Raw genomic sequence first — 22,590 nt, 5'->3', positions numbered from 1 at the left:
ACACTGAAAACTCGCCGGGAAATACCCCAACGTACCACACGTGTGCTTGTTTCTTCCGACTAATATCAATTTTGGGAAAAAAGGACAAAACTGGATGAAAAATTCTACGGCCCCAGCAATCTCATTACTCTGAAAGGGGAACCGGAAGTGGCTGGTCCCCAGGTTTCGAAGTTGACCGATATTCCCACTAAAGTGACCTAGATCCAAAGACAGCCATCCATTAGAATGTAGGTCCGTGCTTAAACCAAGTACTCTTGTACCCTGATGTAAGACTGACGTAAGAAGGAACTTCCCTGAGTGGCCTTGGGGAAGGGGTTTGGATCTGGGGTGGGGGGGTGGGGGTGTTGTGGATACATCACCTAGCTAGTTTAACGGCATTTTAATAGGCTGACATTGGCCCTAATGTAGACTAGAACCTCGGTAGATGCGACACAGATGTTATACAGGCATTGCATTGCGGAAAGTGGGGGAGGGGGTGGTTATTTGATGGGGAGGGAGGGGGGGGGGGGTAATGGGGGTCTTGTAATTGTGGGTGTAAATGTGCGTTCGTGAGTGCGTGTGTGTGTATGTGTGTGTGTGTGTGGGGGGGGGACTAGTACGCGTACTGCACACGAACCAAAATAATGATGCGATAGCTCTCTTTGGCCATCAGGCATAAGCATGTGATGCAATACATTTACAATGTTTCTGCTGTCTCGTGCAAGATCATGTTAAAATCTACCTTAGATGGCTTTTGAATATGAAAAGGTGTGATATTGAATGATAGGTAGTGGTAATTCATTCCTACAAGTATATTCCAAATTGAAACGTGGTTTTTTTTTGTTTTTTTTTTCTTTGTTTTTTTTTTGGGGGGGGGAGAGTGTTATGCCCTTTTTGTCTCTGATTTGAGAAAGTACATATATATTAACTTCACAAATCCCACATGTTTCCTCTTATATTGCTTTTGGCTCAGTTTTGCTTCCCAAGTTGTGTTTCATTTGGGCAATTCTTGAGTTATTGATTTTGTTACTCTTTTGTATTGCTCCGTGTACAAAGAGGCATGTGGCACGAACAAGTACAAGGTTAGAGTTGAGGAACTTTATCATTCACAAACTAGGGTCCAAAATACATCGTTTAAACACAAAATGTGTATGTTCCATCAACAAATTGTTACATTTACTTGAATTTACATGTTGCATGTCTTGTAATCATCGGAGTTTCCGATTCGTAGTGCACAGCTGTTGCTCCTAGGCATTGTACATGCACAGACAAGCACACTAACATGCACACCATTTATGGCGACCACAGACAGACAAACAGACACACGGATACATACGGACGCACACACACACACACACAAACACACACACACGGCACACATACACATACACATACACACACACACACGCACGGCACACATACACAAACTCACGTACACACACACACACACACACACACACACACACACTCACACACACACACACACACACACACACACACACACACACACACACACACACACACACACACACACACACACTGTACGGAAAGAGAAAACATAACACTGTTGGACCGTCAGACTTTATAACAAACCAGTGCCACACCGTTGCTTTATCAGTAGTGAGATTAAACTCAAGACATCTATCCGACGTGAACGTACGTTTGGCTTGTGCAGAGCAATTTGCACTCCTACTCTTCAATATCTCAAGACCAGTCAGACAGACTGTCCGGAGTGTGCATGGTCTCTGTAAGCATTCAAGCAGCCCACATTAACATATGAACGTAAATATACCGTTTTATGTTGAATTTATGATAGATACTCTTAGGCTAATAATTATGGAATTTCAATTTCAATATTTTTTTCCAGTACTAATTACAGAACAATTCAAACAACAAAAATACATTATTTTAAACTCTAAAGCGAATATACGGAAGTTCTGAACGCTTTAATGGTTATTGACAAAACAAACATTTTTCTTTAAACTATGGATTATCAGCAAAAAGCAACACGCAAGACTATGATGGCTTATACTTTGGGAAATTAGCAGAAAAAGTTGCACGACATAAACCAGAATTCCTGCGTCATACAACACCCCTCCTCAACTGCAAAACAAACAAACAAACAAACAAACAATCAACTACGTACGAAAACACACAGACAAAGAATCACACACTAGAACAGCTTTCAAAGCTAAAATATCCCAAAGATTATTCACAGAAGCTAACAAAGCTAACAGCTAACATTAGTAAACATTACATAATCAGCATGATACGTGTCCAAAAGATCGTCTAAACCACGATAGATTGATCCAAGATTTCTGCTTCTGTTTGTTCACTTGTAGCACGAGTACAGTACATATCGGTTGTTGAAGTTGGTCGTTATTCCGGTTTCTATCTGGGATACATTTTATATTTGATACAGCTTTCGTCTTCCTGAATACAGTCTTGAGTAGAGCGTTTGAAAATGTCTGAGCCTGAAGGCGGGTGTAACTTACACCTCTTGATATTAGTCTGCCTTAGAGATGAGGACGACAGATGGCCAGATGGCCAGAATAGCGCGCTGCATTGTCCTGCATAGCCATAGAACTAAGGCGCGTCTGCCGCGACGGTGCCTGAGCTAAAGATTGGTGGGCACTGCTCACAGCCCGGCACACGGCACTGTAAACATTCCCCATCCCTTCACCTCTCTCGCCACCATCCGCCCTACCCTTGGTCTCATGCCTGAATACATTCTTAAAACTCATTCTAATTCAGTCTGCTGACTGCGCAGAGTGGGAATTTCTGCTAAATCAATTTCGTTAAAAAAGGGAACGTCCATCCTTGCCGAAAAATAACAGACCTGAGAACAATACAATGTTGAAGAGGAAGCAGTCAGCCTATCGTTTGTTTTAGCATGTGACCAAGTGCAAGGATGTTGTATCCCAATGTAAAATCTTTGACAGATGTGATATACATGTATTAACAATATCGTTTACTTGGGAAAGAACACACTTTTGAGCTTATTTCTAGCCTGACTTCAGGTTATGAAACACTACTTCAAACAACAAAACTATGCCTGATTACAAAAGCAGCAACAACAGCAAGGTTAAACACTGCAACAATAATGCTAGCTGAAGCTAAAATAGTTGCAAACAGCTATGCTAAAATGTTCAGGAATGGACATACATTGTTGACCTTTTCACCACTTGTCAAGCCATACACATTATTGCGTTTTATTCCATGCTAAGCTCTTTCCCTGCTTGGTACGACACACCTCGAAACACTGAATTTTCTTACGCCAGACTCTGATATAAAGCTTCGATTCTGGCCTTGAAACACGGAGTAACACGGTCGTGGGTACGACGTTAGTTGTACCACGTCAACCCTTCAAAACAATCTCGAAACATTAACATGATATAAATGTACACAACGTTTACGTTCTCTCAAATGTGCACGACACTGGAATGGTACAACTTAATAACAAGTTGTCTATGATGACAATAGACGATTTTCGAAAATGACTACGCCGGGCTTTCACGTGTTTCCGACACACCCTTCGCTAGCGATTGGCTTCTCCAATGTTCGTTTGAGGTTTTGCAAGAAAAGGTCACTCTCTCACAACCTATACATACCCGACGGAGTTATTGTCGGAATTCGTCTATTGGAACACCAGGGAACAAAGCAGAGCACATGTTATACTGATTATCGTTTCAATCAATCAATCAATATGAGGCTTATATCGCGCGTATTCCGTGGGTACAGTTCTAAGCGCAGGGATTTTTTTTCTATTTTTTTATGCAATTTATATCGCGCACATATTCAAGGCGCAGGGATTTATTTATGCCGTGTGAGATGGAATTTGTTTACACAATACATCACGCATTCACATCGGCCAGCAGATCGCAGCCATTTCGGCGCAAATCCTACTTTTCACGGCCTATTATTCCAAGTCACACGGGTGGACATTTTTATCTATGCCTATACAATTTTGCCAGGAAAGACCCTTTTGTCAATCGTGGGATCTTTAACGTGCTAACCCCAATGTAGTGTACACGAAGGTTTTTCGTCTCATCCGAAAGACTAGCACTTGAACCCACCACCTAGGTTAGGAAAGGGGGGAGAAAATTGCTAACGCCCTGACCCAGGGTCGAACTCGCAACCTCTCGCTTCCGAGCGCAAGTGCGTTACCACTCGGCCACCCAGTCCATCCGACACACCCTTCGCTAGCGATTGGCTTCTCCAATGTTCGTTTGAGGTATTGCAAGAAAAGGTCACTCTCTCACAACCTATGCATACCCGACGGAGTTATGTTCGGAATTCGTCTATTGGAACACCAGGGAACAAAGCAGAGCACATGTTATACTGATTATCGTTTACGGTTAGCGCTAGCGCACATTGTAATTTATCCCAAATGTGATGGTTCACTACACACGTACATAAGTAGTAAAATGCAGTATTTTGGGGGATCCTACGTTGAATAAATCTCAGTGAAACAGATAAACGATACACAACAAAGCTAACTTGTAAAAACAATCATGATTTGTGACCCTTATATGTTGCTGTTTGGATTTGAAAATACGGTCGTTTGAGATGAAATATTGCCTAGCTAATTACAAAAGAAGATTCTCTTGTGGAATAACTATATAACTATCGTACAGTCAGCACAGACAGTATATGGACAGAACATATACCAAGAAAATCCAGACACTAACGCAAGGGTCAACACAAATAAATGGACATTATTTTTTGTTAAAAGACACAAAGAATGATGAGAAGGAAGGACGAAACAGAAAACAAAACAAAAATAAAAACAATGAATACGCTAATTAAATAAGCGACGACGACAGCATATTTTTAAAACATCACTGACATTGTCTTCAAGAGAGAAAATACAGGCCAAAAACTTACAACTACCATTATTTCAATGAAGAACCATAAAATGCTCCCAGAGGTCTTTTCTGTATCGGTTTGCTAAATATCCGCATTTCCGTATAAATTAAATCTTCAAAGGGCACAGTAGCATAAACTTGAAAGTTTCAACGTTCACTTCCGGACTGTGAATTGTCTGTGTAAAGCTGTGGCGCATTTTCCTCCTTCTGGTGTTGCCCAAGAGCCTGCAAAAAACAGACGTTTGAAAATGATAATAATTATAATGATAAACATTAAAAACAAAACAGATTTTTCAAACACACACACACACACACACACACACACACACACACACACACACACACACACATACATACACACACACACACACATACACACACACACACACACACACACACACACACACACACACACACACACAGCATCAGATCCCCCCCAGCTAGTCTATTGCAACACATAGACTTACAGTCAAATATTGAATAGACGTAAAAACCGCGAAGCTAACCTGTTTCCATTCATACAGATTTGTCACCGTGTCTGTAAGTAATGACGAACAGCGACGGAACCAACGTGATTGTCTCCCTTGACATAGACTTTTCACGATGTGAGTATTACTTAAAACACTACGGAACCAACGTGATTGTCTCCCATGGCTTAGACTTTTCACGATGTGAGTATTACTTAAAACACTACAGAACCAACGTGATTGTCTCTCATGGCATAGACTTTTCACGATGTGAGTATTATTTAAAACACTACGGAACCAACGTGATTGTCTCCTATGGCTTAGACTTTTCACGATGTGAGTATTACTTAAAACACTACAGAACCAACGTGATTGTCTCCCTTGACACGGACTTTTCACGATGGGAGTATTACTTAAAACACTACAGAACCAACCTGATTGTCTCCCTTGACATAGACTTTTCACGATGTGAGTATTATTTAAAACACTACGGAACAAACGTGATTGTCTCCCATGGCTTAGACTTTTCACGATGTGAGTATTATTTAAAACACTACGGAACCGACGTGAGTGTCTCCAATGGCTTAGGCTTTTCACGATGTGAGTATTACTTAAAACACTACGGAACAAACGTGATTCTCTCCTTTGACATAGACTTTTCACGATGCGAGTATTATTTAAAACACTACGGAACCAACGTGGTTGTCTACCATGGCTTAGACTTTTCACGATGTGAGTATTACTTAAAACACTACGGAACCAACGTGAGTATCTCCCTTGACACGGAATTTTCACGATTTGAGTATTATTTAAAACACTACGGAACCAACGTGAGTATCTCCCTTGACACGGAATTTTCACGATGTGAGTATTATTTAAAACACTACGGAACCAACGTGATTGTCTCCCATGGCTTAGACTGTTCACGATGTGAGTATTACTTAAAACACTACGGAACCAACGTGATTGTCTCCCTTGACACGAACTTTTCACGGGGTGATGACAACATAGAACACTACTTAACGAACCTTATGGTCTCTCTTGAAGCGGGCTTCTCATTAGTTGAGGACTATTAAGTAGCTACGTATACGGAACCAACGTGATTGTCTCCCTTGACGTCTAACTTCTCTAAGTAATGACGAACAGCGACGGAACCAACAAGATTGTCTCCCTTGACACGGACTTTTCACTATATGATGACAACTTAAACCACTACGTAACCAACATTATGGTCTCTTGAAGCGGGTTTATAATGAGGTGATGATAATCAAGTAGCTACGGAACTAACATGCATGGTTGTCTCTTTTGACACGGACTTCTTACGAAGAAATGTCCATTGAAAAAAAAAAAACCACCAGAACACCTAACTGATTGTCTCTCTTGACACGGACTTCTCACAAGGTGATAACTACTTGTAAAAAAACATTACCAACAAATAATTTACAAAAATAATAACAGAACTAACCGGATTGTCTCCCTTTGGCGCGGACTTCTTACAAGGTGATAACTACTTAATTTTGTTAATTTTTTTTTTAGATAAGATAACAACGATACCAACCTGATTGTCTCCCTTTGACGCGGGCTCCTTACTGTCCGGGAAGGACGGAAGCCAGGGCGGAGGCCTGACGTTTTCGGCGACCGGGCGAGTGGTGGCTCTTGAGCCAGAAGTACTGCGTGGCTGCCTTGTCCAGTGCTTCGGTCAGGCAGTGGTTGCCCAAGCGGAACTCGCATGTCCTCTTCCTGGACAACAGAATACAATGGTTTGACTTTGAGAGATTGAGAGAAGTATAAATGTGATAATGTATATAAACATCTAGGGCTGTTTTCAGTATTGTTGATAACATGTTCTGTTTGATTAAGGGTATTCAGCTGGTATTTCCTTGTTTTTTACTACCTATTTTATTCATGTTTTTATTACTTAGTTAGTGGAAGAATTTTTGTGTAATGTATGTTTGATGGTGTATGCTTTTAATTAAGCGTTGTTGACTATGAATGTTGATGTAAATGCTTGTATAACTGTGTTTTAATTTAATTTTAAATGTGTCAAGCGCAAAGAGCATAATTGTAAAGTTATGATGTTGCGCTATATAAATGCTCATTTATTATTATTACTATAAACAGTCTGTCTTGTCGAAATATATGTCACTGCAATCGTTCACGCTATCGTCCGATAGTAATGAATTCAGCTTGTCTCACGAGTTCTTCTGAAGGAGCAACACTTTGCGATTGTCCAGTTCGTAATCAAATGAGGCAAAGAGCTATCTTAAGATCTGGGAATGAAGGGTAAGTAAGCGCTCAAAATGCATTAAATTCCCTTTATTTCTCAGATATCTGCAGTTACCCGTTTGTGCGTGTCAATGTGTCTTTTAAAAGCCTACATGTGTAAGTATTATTTGCGTCATCATCATCATCATCATCATCATCATCATCATCATCATCATCATCATCATCATCATCATCGATGTCCGTGAGCTTGTCATTGGGATTGTCTCGTTGTCTCGACAAGGAAAAACATTGTGGTTGGCCAACAGTCGCTGACTGTTTCCATGTGTATCAAATAGCAGGGAAGTGTGGCTGTTTTTGCTACGTGTGTGTGTGTATGTGTGTGTGTGTGTGTGTGTGTGTGTGTGTGTGTGTGTGTGTGTGCGTGTGAGTGTATGTGTGTGTGTGTGTGTGTGTGCGCGCGCGCGTGCGTGCGTGCGTGGGTGCGTGCGTGCGTGTGTGTGTGTGTGTGTGTGTGTGTGTGTGTGTGTGTGTGTGTGTGCGTGCGTGCGTGCATGCGTGTGTGTGTGTGTGTGTGTGTGTGTGTGTGTGTGTGTGGTTTAACAGTTTTTTATTCAACAACTCACGGATACAATATATAATGAGCATTTTTAGAATCAACAACAAGCTATGATTTTAAAGTAATTGACGAAAACCAACAGGAATCCAGAGCATTACAATTGTCCCCTTTATCATGTTTTCCTGACACAACAAACCAATGTTGCTGCGACAACCTAGCTGCGACAGCACAAACTGCTGCGACAAAATTCGACAGATCATGCTACAATCTTTGCTAAACGTTGCATCGCGCGACAAACTATGTAGGGTGTGTAACATATGCGCGTTAAGTATGTATACTTCGTGACCAGCCAAGTAGAGTTATATATACGGTAGTTTCTAAGCTTACACTTCCCCCCAGTGAATCCCGACGGAGCGGCTGTGGGCACTGGGAATTGTAACAATGTTATTGTCAACTAAAATACTGTTTCCTCTTCATTGTAGGGGGAGGGTTGGTGTGTGTGTGTGTGTGTGTGTGTGTGTGTGTGTGTGTGTGTGTGTGTGTGTGTGTGTGTGTGTGTGTGTGTGTGTGTGTGTGTGTGTGTGTGTGTGTGTGTGTGTGTGTGTGTGTGTGTGTGTGTGTGTGTGTGTGTGTGTGTGTGTGTGTGTGTTTGATGCCGGTATGCCAAACTATCCCCGGTTGGCTCTTGATGCAATAAAGAGCTATTTCCGTGTTCGGTGTCTTCTTCAGTTTTTTGTTTTGTTTTTGCTTCTTCTGTTTTTTTCAACAATTTGTTCCCCCTGCTTTACTGACGTTTTTGCCAAGTCAAAGTAATTCAATGAAGTTGAAAAAAAAGCGTTCCCATACAAAGCGGCTATCGAATCAACAAACACTGCGAGATTCGTTTGCACCTACATGACGATGACCTCCCACTTCCATGCCACCCACCTACCACCCAATAATCACCCTCTTCCCATTCCTACCCCTGCTCTCTCTCTCTCTTTCTCTCTTTCTCTATCTCTCTCTCTCTCTCTCTCTCTCTCTCTCTCTCTCTCTCTCTCTCTCTCTCTCTCTCTCTCTCTCTCTCTTTCTCGCTCTCTCTGTATGTGCGCATTCATGTAGAAGACGCAACTCGGTCAAATCCATACGCGAGTAAAACAAGAGGACGGGTAAACATGTGCATCCTATCTCTGCATCCATAGCCGTGTGCATTAGAAAAGCAATCTGTGTTTGATTCAAAAATAAGCATCGTTTAGGGAGGAGGAGAAACCATCTTCTCGCTTAATGAGGCATACTAATTTCAATCACCAGCTCCTTGGAAGTGACGTCGACACACAAATTGTTCTGCCGGTATGGGCAGAAAACTGCTCGCTGTCGTCGAACACATTGTGCAAAAAGTGCTGCTGCAGAATCTGGTTCAATTGTTTTAAGGCTGCCGATACAGTCAATTCAATAACGATAGGTCATAGAAAGTTTGGTAACATTGTATTGACATTCACACTCATGTCTATGCATTGACTACGGCGATGACCGACCCTGGGCCCAGAGACAACTTTTTCAAGCACTGACAAAAGTTCTGACCACATTTGTGAACTTTTCTGAAGCTCTGTTCACAGGACCGAAAACCAAGGTCATTTCCACGACGATACTTTAAAGTTCAGTTAATTTGTACTAACAAGTCAATCTTTTGCAGATTAGTCAGGGTATAAGGGATGCTGAGTTATCTTTTTTAATGGCACCTACCTTCACGTATACGCCATCGTGTACATTGCTACAAATATAGGTCTTGCATGGTATAAAAGTATCATTTCACTTAGACATATACTACAAATCATCCACCATCCAAAACTGAATGATTGCTAACGTTCCAAATTCTAAAATTAGAAGAAAAAAAGAACAAGTTAGTTTATCGAACGCTTAATTTTTGATATAACTGTTGGTACAAAAAATCAACAACTTAGAATTCTAAATCCCTTTGTCATTTTCTTCTGAATGCTGAATCCCTTTCTCACTCTCCCCAGAATCCATTTCTCCCTGTCTGAATTTAGAATCCTTCTCGGAATTTTGAATCCTTTCTCATGTGTATTCTGAATTCTGAATAACTTTCCCATTTTTTTCTGAATTTTAAATTCCTTTTTCACTCTTCTCTATAGTTTTTGTCCCTTTCTCACTGTCCTCTAAATTCTGAATCCATTCCCCTCTATATATTCTGAATTCTGAATTTCTTTCCCACTTTCTTCTGAATCTTGAATTCCTTTCTCACTCTCCTTCTGAACCCCTTTCCCATGCTGTGTGTGTGTGTGTGTGTTGAATTCTCAATCTATTTATGTCTTTCTTCTAAATTCTGAATCCCTTTTTCATTCTTCTCTGAATTCTTAATTCATTTTTCACTCTCTTCTGAATTCTAAGCTTCTTTCTCAATCAACTCTGAATTCTGAATTCCGAATCCCTTTCTCACTATCTTCTGAACTCTGAATTCAAATCCCTTTCTCATTTCCCTCTGAATTCTGAAATCTCACTGCCTAACCCATCTTGGCCGGGGCAAGAGTACTGCTAACTTGTCAGCTTTACGGTCTGATGTTTATATAATCTTAGGATTAACATGTTCGGCACTGCACGCGTTAATACAAAGACAAAAATTAGTGAAAATGGACAGTGATTAAGCCCCCCCCCCCCCCCCCACCTTCGCACAACATCACAACACACACACACACACACACACACACACACACACACACACACGCACGCACAAACACACACAAACACACACACACATACGCAAACATACATACACACACACACACACACACCCACTCTCACAAACACACACACACACATACACACACACACACACACACACACACACACACACAAACATACATACACACACACACGCACACACACACGTATATACTACTTTCACAATTTAAAGTTGAATAGAATATGGAATTATAAAAAGTATGCTCACTTTTTTTCTGAGTCCTCGCCAAGTTGATCCAGCACACCTCGTAGCTTCACAACTTCCTGTCTCTGTTCATTCAGGTTCTGGATAAGACTGTGCGACAAACACACAAACAATTAATTAATGTTCCACTCGGAAGATAAAAGCAATTAGATTACACGCCCCAGAACGAAATGACAATCGTCAAAAGTAATAAATGCTTCTCGTTTTGCTCGCAGATTTGATTCTCACTACTTGTTCACCGCATGTTCATATAAAATGCAGAGAAATCCCGGGCATTTGTGACAAAAAGAATTGTTTTACAAACTGTCGCCTCTTTGCTCTCTAACGTAAACAAAGAAAGAAAAAGAAAAGAAACAAAGAAACAAAGAAACAAACGCAGACAGAAACACAGAAAAAACTAAACAAAACAAAAACAAGCAACGGGAGGAAGAGAGAAAGACGCCCTCACATAAAACAAAAAAAAAGAAATCAAAACATGCTGATCACTTCGGGAGGTCTAACCGACACTTGTTTCCAACGCGTCAGTCAGCAGCAGATTCCGATATTAAAACCTCAAGAGACGACAATTTTAGGATCGGACGGGATTGCGATGTGCCACTTTAGGAAAGCCGCACACCCATACTGCTTTGGATTCGCTCAATTTACGGTAAAGATCGTGAATGTATTCAGACCCGTGATCTCCTCAAATAAACGGCTGCTTGTTTCCTCGTCTGTCTGTCTCAATTTACGGCCCAATTCTTAACTTCTGAGGTGACATTTTAATCCTAAATGCGGGTTGCTGTCTCTGAGTGTTTGTAGAAAATATTTTGTGGAACGAAATTCAAACTCCTATTATTCAAGCCTGTACATTTTGTAGTTTTGTCGTTTATCATTCAATTCTGACAGAAATATCAAAGCACAACTGTATGCGTTTTTAACTATCCTTTGTTTATCACTATCACGATTGGAGGGGGGGGGGGGGGGGTGCTGCCAAAATGGCGGAAACCTTAATTATGTATGGTATGAACATGGGATTTCACTTCTGTGAGCCATGTGACGTCAGAGTCCGACAAAAACTCATATCTCAGTGGCTAGCCGAAACTACATAATAGTGCATGCTTGTGTGCTTAAATTGTACAATTAAAAAGGAATTCTAACTAAAAATTCGATCGATACATAAATGTTATTAATTTTGTATTTTTTACCAAAATATGATAATTTAAACATATCTCGACAATCATTGTTCACCTCGACCGCTGGCGCGCGTGCGTGTGTTTGTGTTTGTGAGTTTGTGTTTGTGAGTGTGTGTGTGTGTGTCTGTGTGTGCGTGTGTGCATGTGAGTGTGTGTGAGTGTGTCTGAATGTGTGTGTGTGTGTGTATGTGTGTGTGTGTGTGTGTGAGTGTGTGTGTGTGTGTGAGTGTGTGTGAGTGTGTGTGAGTGTGTGTGTGTGTGTGTGTGTGTGTGTGTGTGTGTGTGTGTGTGTGTGTGTGTGTGTGTGTGTGTGTGTGTGAGTTTGTGTGTGTTTCTTTGTTTTGTTTTTTTAGCGTTCCTTTGTGTGTTTCTTTGTTTGCTCTGCTTCGACCTATCACACCGGATCCAAATCCTAGCAGGTTAGCATGTCATCACCTTCACTATTTTTCTTGCAAGTTTCTCTCTTGTCTGACTTCTGTGACAGCAATTCAGTCTTCAAAAATCACTTGCCCGTTTGCCCTGCCTCCACATGCAGAATCATTTGCGTAATCCCTAAATGGTTTGTCGTTTTTCAAACTACACTCTATCATCAAGACGGGCTCCTGTCCAAAGATGTGCAGAATAGGCTTGTTTTCTATTCTTCAAATGAGGGTATGTATTTTGTTCACTCGAGGATTTTCCATGTCTTTTCTCAACCCCCATGCATAATGTGTCTTAAGCCCTGCAATACCTTCATCCAGGCAATCTCATGTTAAAGAGAAACATGTATTACATCGTAATCTGTTCTATTCAGGCAAGATCCATTTTAAGATGTTAATGTTTTATTTCGTAAAAATATCATCATCGCCTTTATGTACATCAAGGAAAACGTTTATAATTCATTTTATTCTAAAGGTTTTCCTTCATGTTTGAATCTATTATTTATTTGTCTATTCATGTATTCGTTTGTTCATTTTTTGTGTCGGATATTCAGTGTAACATACTATGATGTTCCATTAATCTGTGCTGTCCACCCCAACTTTTAACGTTTCGAGTTCCACATCTTTCTGCGAAACATTAACAACATCAAAAAGTCAAAGAACTAATAAGAAGCAACACGACAACGAGTCAGCAAACTTGATTTTAGAAATCATAGATAGCTATTTATTTTTCAATAGAATAAAATTGAACTTTTAAAACATGACCCCGTAACACGTGAAGTTCCTAAGCAGTGACGCCCCTGGTTAGACATTCGTAACAAAGCATACTACATTTTAGCACAAGCACACATCAACAATCCCACCCGAAATTATGTGGTAAAATCCTAACTGAAGTTAGTATAAGACAGAAAGCTCAATCGATGTGATAGAACCGTTGCATTACACTGCCAGTAAAAGAAAAGGGGATAAATCATGCGTTGTAGGTTCCAGAATTTAAATAATGGCCAATTATAAGTAAAAATAACAATAGGACAATAGGGAACACCAGACAAGGAAAGCCATATCGTAAATATCCACTGTGATCACTGTCATTAGGAGCACGGTAGTGGTCCACGTCAGAAGCACTCAGGTACCTGTGCGATCTTTAACTGCTAAAAATGTAATGTCCGCAGAGCTAAATTGATTAGGAAGTACTGGCATAGGGGGTACTTTACTGCTTGGAATTGTTGTCTCTTTGTATTGTTTCTTTCAATCGAGTGCTTTGCTAGATCCCTTATAAAACGTCATGTACAGACAACAACACCATTGGTTATCTAACTGAAACCAACCAAACTTTTGTCAGTGTATCCTGCCTGTTTACCGCAATTGAACCACTTAGAAAAAGCGACAATAGCTTAAAAGAGGCAGTGACACTCTCTGTCTGTCTGTCTGGCTGGCTGGCTCTCTGTCTCTCTCTGTCTCTGTCTCTGTCTCTCTCTGTCTCTCTCTCTCTCCATATCTCTCTCTCTCCATATGTCTCTCTCTTTCTCTCTCTCTTACTCTCTCTCTCTCTCTCTCTCTCTCTCTCCATATCTCTCTCTCTCTTACTCTCTCTCTCTCTCTCTCTCTCTCTCTCTCTCTCTCTCTCTCTTACTCTCTCTCTCTCTCTCTTTCTCTCTCCCCTCCCCCCCCCCCCCCATCTCTCTCTCTCTTGCTCTCTCTGTATGACATCAACTCACGCCTCAGCCATGGCGGAGATGTCTGCGGGCAGCTGTGAGCTCCTCTTGCCCGGACTGTACCCCCCTGCCAGGTAGTCTCCCATATTGACGATAGAGTCCAGGCGGTTCAGCTGGCAGTGATGGCTGTTCAGTCCTAGCTCACAGCTACGCTTCCTGGCAGGACAGCGTAAGAATAACATGTTTAATGAGAGAGAGATTGCTGTTTTATTGTTATAATCAGTCACAGAGAGAGAGAGAGAGAGATAGAGAGAGACAGAGATAACGAGAGAGAGAGAGAAAGAGAGAGAAAGAGAGAGAGAGGGGGGGGGAAAGAGAGAGAGAATGAGAGAGAGAGAGAATGAGAGGGAAAGAGAGAGAGAGAGGGGGAAAGAGAGAGAGAATGAGAGAGAGAGAATGAGAGAGAGAGAGAGAGAGAGAGAGAGAGAGAGAGAGAGAGAATGAGAGAGAGAGAGAGAAAGAGACAGGGACAGGGACAGAGAGACAGAAGCACAGAGAGAGAAAGCGAGAGAAAGAGAGAGGCAGGGACAGAGAGACAGAAACAGAGAGACGGGGCCGGGTCCATTATCACTTAGCACAACTGTAAATATTATAAACCAAACCAAACCAAACCTCCATGATGTGTTAACGTACTTTTTTTTTTGAAAGCATACACGCTCTTTCCTTTCTAGGTGACTCGAAAAACAGAAATATCTGTTAACACGAATAAAGGGAAGAGAAATCCAAAACAGTACGTATATCTGTTCTGAAAACGACAAGGCAGATCTGCAAATAGAAGACATGCAATAGAAGAGGGAAGACACGCAATAGAGGGAATAATATAACAAGTCGCGTAAGGCGAAAATACAACATTTAGTCAAGCTGTCGAACTCACAGAATGAAACTGAACGCAATGCAATTTTTCAGCAAGACCGTATACTCGTAGCATGGTCAGTCCACCGCTCGTGGCAAAGGCAGTGAAATTGACAAGAAGAGCGGAATAGTAGTTGCGCTGAGAAGGATAGCACGCTTTTCTGTACCTCTCTTCGTTTTAACGTTCTGAGCGTGTTTTTAACCCAAACATATCATATCTATATGTTTTTGGAATCAGGAACCGACAAAAAATAAGATAAAAGTGTTTTTAAATTGATTTCGAAAATTTAATTTTGATCATAGTTTTTATATTTTTAATTTTCAGAGCTTGTTTTTAATCCAAATATAACATATGTATATGTTTTTGGAATCAGAAAATGATGAAAAATAAGATGAACGTAAATTTGGATCGTTTTATAAAAAAAAAAACATTTCTTACAATTTTCAGATTTTTAACGACCAAAGTCATTAATTAATTTTTAAGCCACCAAGCTGAAATGCAATACCGAAGTCCGGGCTTCGTCAAAGATTGCTTGGCCAAAATGTCAATCAATTTGATGGAAAAATGAGAGTGTGACAGTGCCGCCTCAACTTTTCCGAAAAGCCGGATATGACGTCATCAAAGATATTTATCGAAAAAAAAGAAGAAAAGGTCCGGGGATATCAGTCCCAGGAACTCTCATGTAAATTTTCATAAAGATCGGTCCAGTAGTTTGGTCTGAATCGCTCTACACACACACACGCACAGACACACACACACACACACACACACACACACACAGACACACACACACACACACACACACACACACACACACACACACACACACACACACACACACACACACACACACATACACCACGACCCTCGTCTCGATTCTCCCTCTATGTTAAAACATTTAGTCAAAACTTGACTAAATGTAAAAAGACAAAGACAAATGTACTCACTGAAATGTCGATAAGCCATCTTCTAAAGATGTCAGATGTTCCTTTAAGGCATTGAGGTCGACTTTGTTGTCAGAATTCCTTTTATGTCTTGAGCTGAAATGAAAACAAGTCGCGTGAAGCGATATATACACATATAGTCAAGCTGTCGGCATAAAAGGAACAGATTAACACACTAAAAACAGTCATCGCCGAGACAAAATTTAACACTAACCACACGGAAAAACCGAGACTAGTCACGCTCATCTTCGTATAGCTCGCGAACGAAGTACTTATTTTCTTATTTCTTATTTTCTTTAATTCTGTGCACATTTTGACAGTAAACATGACATATGTATATGTTTTTGAAATCAGGAAAAATTGAGGAATACGATGCAATTATGTTCAAATCTGCCAGTGAAAATTCGATTTTAATGAAAAGTTTAATGAGCAAACTAATTAATTAATTTTTACGCTGCCAAGCTGAAATTCAATCCTAAAGTCTGGACTTCGTCAAACATTGCTTGACCAACATTTCAAATAATTTGATTGAAAAATGACGGCGTGACAGTGCGGCCTCAACTTTCACAAAAAGCCGTATATGACGCCATCAAAGATATAAATCGAAAAAATGAAAAAGGCATCTGGGGATAGTATACCCACAATCTCTCATGTGAAATTGCATGAAGATCGGTTTAGTAGTTTTCTCTGAATCGATGTATACACACACACACATATACATACATACATAATTATGTATACATACATTCACACACACACACACACACAAACACACACACACACACACACACACACACACACACACACACACACACACACACACACACACACATACATCACGACCCTCGTCTCGATTCCCTGTCTATGTTAAAACATTTAGTCAAAACTTTACTAAATGTAAAAAGCAATGCAGCATTAGTAGCGTCAAGGTGGTTCTCCATGGGATCAATTGATATAAACGGAGATATGTTTGGAATAAATAATGAGAATACGCTCTGCAAATGTCATGTCATGCTGACCCTTTTCTTATGGTCTACAACCCTTTGCCTAAAATGTTGACAATATTTCTAGAACGGCCCCTCCCCTCTCGCACCCCCCCTCCCCCCGCACCCCCACCCCCCCCTCACTCCGCTATCTACACTAAATAGACAAAAGTAATTGCAGACATAATCCAAACCGTAAAAAAGTTCTTCAGCTCATATTCAGCTGTCAATCTTCACTGTTATGTTACTTTAAAAGCAGTCTGCAGAAAGAGTACATTCTTCGACTGTCAAAACTAAACAGGTTAGATCGGCGTAGCGGGGTGATAAAACAGCAGGAAAATGCGCTCTACTACAATCCAGCAAAAAGTAATACACTTTGTGGAGGTACACCCATGCAGCCACTCGAGAAAGATGACTTCTCCAAATAAAAAGGGTCAAGTTGACGTTGCTGCACTACTTCTAAATACAATTTAGGGACTCTCCCAATGCCTCAGAAACAACCAACCTAGCATCGTTTGCGATTTCTCTTGCTTGGTAATAAAGTTGACTTGACATGGTCAGAGTAAACGTACACGTTGTTCAGAATGCCTGACTCTTCTATGGCATTCTGTTAACGAGACAAACTTTTCCAATCTCGCAGATAGTTACGGCTGTGGAAATTCAGGCCGGGTACAGATGGGTAAACCGGAACTATGCGTCTTTGTTATTGTCAATATGCTTTTGGATATTGGCAAAAATGGCCGACTTCCGTAGCATTATGATTTGATGATCGGAAGAGACCATCCAATCACAGCCCCCGAATTCCCCCACGTGTCAATCAGAATAGCTATATAGAAACCTGATGATGCAAATTCCTGGGTAGCGCGACTGTTGTTGCTGCTAGCTTTTCACTGGGAGGAAGCGACCGGCATTTTTCAGCAATGGGATCATCCTGACCTCAGGTCAAAATGAGTTCGGCTCATTCTCTCCCTGACAGGATGCCTTGAGTTTCCTTGTCTGGCGAGGAAACCGATTTTTTATTTTTTTATTTTTTTTTTTTACATATTTACAGCTTTTTGTAATGTTGACCCAAGTCTGTCACGGCCTGGATCTACACGTAATGTTGACCCAAGTCTGTCACGGCCTGGATTCGACCCCATGACCCAAGTATCACAAATCCAAAAACAAAGAGACTGCCAACGTTCCAAAATTCAGAATCAAAAAACAAGAAATTATGCAATACAAAATGCTTCAATGCCTGAGCCTTTTTTTCTATTTTTTTTTAAAGAGGCGCACATTTCTTTCTTTCTTTCTTTATTTGGTGTTTAACGTCGTTTTCAACCATTCAAGGTTATATCGCGACGGAAAGAGGCGCACAAAAAACCTATTTTAATGCGTCTTGGCAAGAACACTTTTTCTTCTGCATAATCAAAAAAAGTATAAGTTTTATGTGAATATTTGTTTGTCTGTTCATCTAAAAGACCGTTACGTCGAAATATCTGTGAATGTATTGTTTTGTCAATAACAAACGTGCCAACAACCTACCTGTCCTGTGTTTTGATTCCATGTATCACAAGTTAAGTGCTCTACCAACTGAGTTACCGGTGTAACACGAGAAAATTACTCCCTTTACGAAAAAAGCACTCCCCCATTACACGAGAAAATTACTCCCCAAGACAGGTGAGTTCCGAGTAAACATTTCGTACAAAAATGTTACTCCCCTGACGAATGAATAACGAATAGATTACTTCACCCCAACACAAGCAATTTAACTTCCCATGCCAGGTGTACAAAATGTTTTACTCCCTTGTCCCCTGCTAGTCTTGGTGGTGGAAGGGGTGGAAGGAGGGTAGTGCGACATTCGTGTGCGCGAGATCACTTATTGGCATTATCCCTTCGCCCGCATCCCATTTTCGCGTACGAGATTTTTACTGGAAGTAAAAAAAATGGGGAGTAAAAATTTTGTGGAGGGAGTAATTTTTTCGTGCCTTGGGGAGTTCTTTTCTCGTACAAAAAATTTACTCGGAGTAAGAATTTCGCACGAAATTTTTACTCCGGAGTAAATTTTTTGTGGAGTAAAAATTTCGTGTTACACCGGGGTATGTTTAGTCGATGTAAAAGTCTGGACAAATAATTGTGCTGTGTTTGACACGGGTAGGAAGGTGTCTAAAAATAGACTACATCAACATACCTGGTTTGTCTTTCCACAGCAGCACCAGAAGACGAATGTAGCGTTGCCAGTGGCAACAACACTGCTATAAATAGCCACATGACGCGTGCCCTTGAAGCGATGATATGTTAGCGACAGGTACTTTAAAGTTATTTCTGCAGCAGTAGTTTTCCGCTTGTTTTGGTACGTGGCCGTTGGTGCTTGGAATTATAAGTCTGGAAAAGAAACGAGAGAAATAATTATTAATGTCATTGTGGTGAGAAAGGCAGACAAACAGACATAGTCACAGACATACTCAAAGAAAGGTACAGACAGACCAAGAAACAGAGGCACAGACGCAGAAACACAGATACATAATTATACAAACCAACACAGACTTGGACAAACAACAACACAGACACAAACTATGAAATACAGAGAGACAAACAGGCAGAAATATAGGCAGAGAAACGGGCAGAAAGACAGACAGATACATACATACACATATTGGCACACACACACACACACACACACACACACACACACACACACACACACACACACACACACACACACACACACACACACACACACACACACACATACATACATACACGCACTTAATTTATGCAATACAAAATGCTTCAAAGCCGGAGCCTTTTTTTTTTTAAAGAGGCGCACAGAAAACCTATTTTAATGCGTCTTGGCAAGAACACTTTTTCTTCTGCATAATCCCCATTTCCACCCTGTTCCTTGTCTGATTTTATCCCTTGGAGACCGTCTCGCATTTAAAATCATAAGCCAAGCAGACAAGCAATCAAGTGCTTCATAAATAATGTAGCACAAGCTTTAGCGAGCGTTCCTCCACATCTCCCTCCGTTTCATTCCATCTCACTTTACGCGAGGGAATATGACAAACCTAAAGCCTGTGATTTAACCAGGGAAAAGTCACAAGCACGTACATACGTATGTGTGCCCAGTGTAATACGAAATTTTTACTCCACGAAACATTTACTCCGGAGTAAAAATTTCGTACGAAATTCTTACTCCGAGTACACCTTTTGTACTAGAAAAGAACTCCCCAAGGTACGAAAAAATGACTCCCTCCACGAAATGTTGACTCCCCAATTTGTTTACTTCCAGTAAAAATCTCGTACGCGAAAATGGGATGGGGGCGAAGGGATGATGCCAATAATGTGATCTCGCGCATAAAAAAGCGCTACCCTCCCTCCACCCCTTCCACCACCAAGACTAACAGGGGACAGGGGAGTAAAAGCTGCGTACACCTGGCGTGGGCAGTAAATTGCTCGTGTTAGGGTGGAATAATTTACTCGTTATTTATTCGTCAGGGGAGTAACATCTTCGACCAAAATGTTGACTCGGAACACACCTGTCGTTGGAAGTAATTTTCTCGTGTAATGGGGGAGTAGTTTTATCGTAAAGGGAGTAAACTTTTCGTACGAAATTTTTACTCCGGAGTAAAAATCTCGTGGAAGTAATTTTCTCGTGTTACACCGGTCCAAGACAAAAGAAACAACGTTCACGTGCACGATTAAGTGCAATAGAAACAAAGTAGACGGGAAAGACAGTCAGACACACTGACAGAAAAAAACACCATAAAGACAGACAAAAACAATTCTCGCAAAGGGATAACAAAATAATTATGTAATTAATCTAGTTTCGTATTACACTGGGCACACATACGTATGTACGTGCTTGTGTCTTTTCCCTGGTTAAATCACAGGCTTTAGGTTGTCGTATTCCCTCACGTAAAGTGAGATGGAATGAAAGGGATAACAAAATATTTAATTAATCTGGTGGCCGAAAAGAATCAAACTGGACATTGACTGAAAATAAAAAAATAATAATAATAACACAGACACTACAGTTTCATAATCCAAAAATACGTGGGTGATTAAAGAATAAACATCGAGGTTTTCAAGGTGTCCATACGCTTGTTACAACAACGCATACATCTATTCACACACAAATTATACGGGGAAAAAAAGTAAAACTCTGACAAATGTAATCAACTCAATTCTACTTTTTCTAAGGAAATCTGGTAAAATTGGCAAGCTGAGGCGCCATACCACGACACAGCACACACGCTGCTGTCGACGAAGAAAGAAGGTTGAGAAACGGAACTGACGTCGATAGCTTTCTCTCACACTCTCACTGTCAGTCTGCAGCCACTTTCCCGCAGTTTATGTGCAGTTTCCTTCACTCCCAATTTTTTTTAAAATTTTTTTCGTTGGGGGGGGGGGGGGGGGGGGGGGGGGGGGGGGGGGGGGGGGGGGTGAGTCAAGATCGCTTGGACGTAAGGAACAATGTATAAAAGGAAACCGAAGTATGGCTGCCTTACTGACAATGCACGTAGATATTCACTCAAACAAAAACTGGAGTGAGAGAGTGTGTGTGAGAGACAGAGAGAGATTGACAAACAGACAGACAGACAGACAGACAGACGGACAGACAGCCAGACAGCCAGACAGACAGAGGCATGGACAGAGACAGAGACAGAAAAAGAGAGAAAATGAAAGGTAGTGAAAAAGAGAGAGAGAGATGCACTAAATGATGTATTTACACCCCCGGTATAGGGGTGTGTATAGGTTTCACTGGATGTGTTTGTTTGTTTGTTTGTGTGTTTGTTTGTGTTCGCAAGTAGATCTCAAGAATGAACGGACCGATCGTCACCAAACTTGGTGAACAGGTTCTATACATTCCTGAGACGGTCCTTACAAAAATTGGGACCAGTCAAACACACGGTTAGGGAGTTATTGGTGGATTAAAATTATACAATGACTTATAGAGGGACATCTTCATGGTCAAAGGGAAATAACCATTCTCACTCAGTCACTGCCACCAACTGAGAAGGTTATTTCCCTTTGACGGGGGTGTTTTTCCTACCTCGTAGGAATTTCTTGTTTTGTTCGACGGTAAAGGAGCAAGCATATCAAACAGTGGTGTGTTTTTTTTCGCCCTCGCCGAATGGGGGAATACTCTACATTGTATTTGGTAACATTCATACACAGTAAGTGCTTAAAATCAAACAACCTGACAACAAAGGGACACAAGTAATGAAAACCAAATAGAACATCTATATATATATACGACTAGTGTCTGTGTGTCTGTGTGTCTGTGTGTCTGTGTGTCTGTGTATCTGTCTGTGTATCTGTCTGTGCGCGATGCACGGCCAAAGTTCTCGATGGATCTGCTTCAAATTTGGTGGGCATATTCAAGTAGACCCGGGACACGACACAACCTGGTCGATATTTCAACACGTGCTCTCAGCGCGCAGCGCGGAACCGATTTTGGTTCCACCTCAGCTATTTTGGT

General features: G+C 41.0%; 1 protein-coding gene across 2 annotated transcripts in view; it reads right to left on the bottom strand.

The window, feature by feature from the left end:
* Positions 1-1,546: 1,546 nt before the first annotated feature.
* LOC138971652 (uncharacterized) overlaps positions 1,547-22,590 on the bottom strand; it is a 116,585-nt gene continuing 95,541 nt past the window's right edge. The window contains exons 1-7 of one of the 2 annotated variants that reach the window (XM_070344424.1): positions 19,943-20,023; positions 19,297-19,490; positions 16,147-16,239; positions 14,350-14,502; positions 11,044-11,130; positions 6,873-7,054; positions 1,547-5,072 (exon numbers count right to left, since the gene is read on the bottom strand). In XM_070344424.1, the coding sequence (XP_070200525.1) occupies positions 6,901-7,054; positions 11,044-11,130; positions 14,350-14,502; positions 16,147-16,239; positions 19,297-19,376 (567 nt within the window). In that variant the 5' untranslated portion in view covers positions 19,377-19,490; positions 19,943-20,023 and the 3' untranslated portion in view covers positions 1,547-5,072; positions 6,873-6,900. Of the gene's footprint in view, positions 5,073-6,872; positions 7,055-11,043; positions 11,131-14,349; positions 14,503-16,146; positions 16,240-19,296; positions 19,491-19,942; positions 20,024-22,590 lie in introns of those variants that run through there. The other variant, XM_070344423.1, reaches the window with a different exon arrangement.

This window comes from Littorina saxatilis, linkage group LG7 (assembly GCF_037325665.1).
Source record: "Littorina saxatilis isolate snail1 linkage group LG7, US_GU_Lsax_2.0, whole genome shotgun sequence".
Classification (NCBI taxonomy): Eukaryota; Metazoa; Mollusca; class Gastropoda; order Littorinimorpha; family Littorinidae; genus Littorina; species Littorina saxatilis.
The sequence above is the reverse complement of the archived record's forward strand: the minus strand, read 5'-3'. Positions and strand labels throughout refer to the sequence as shown.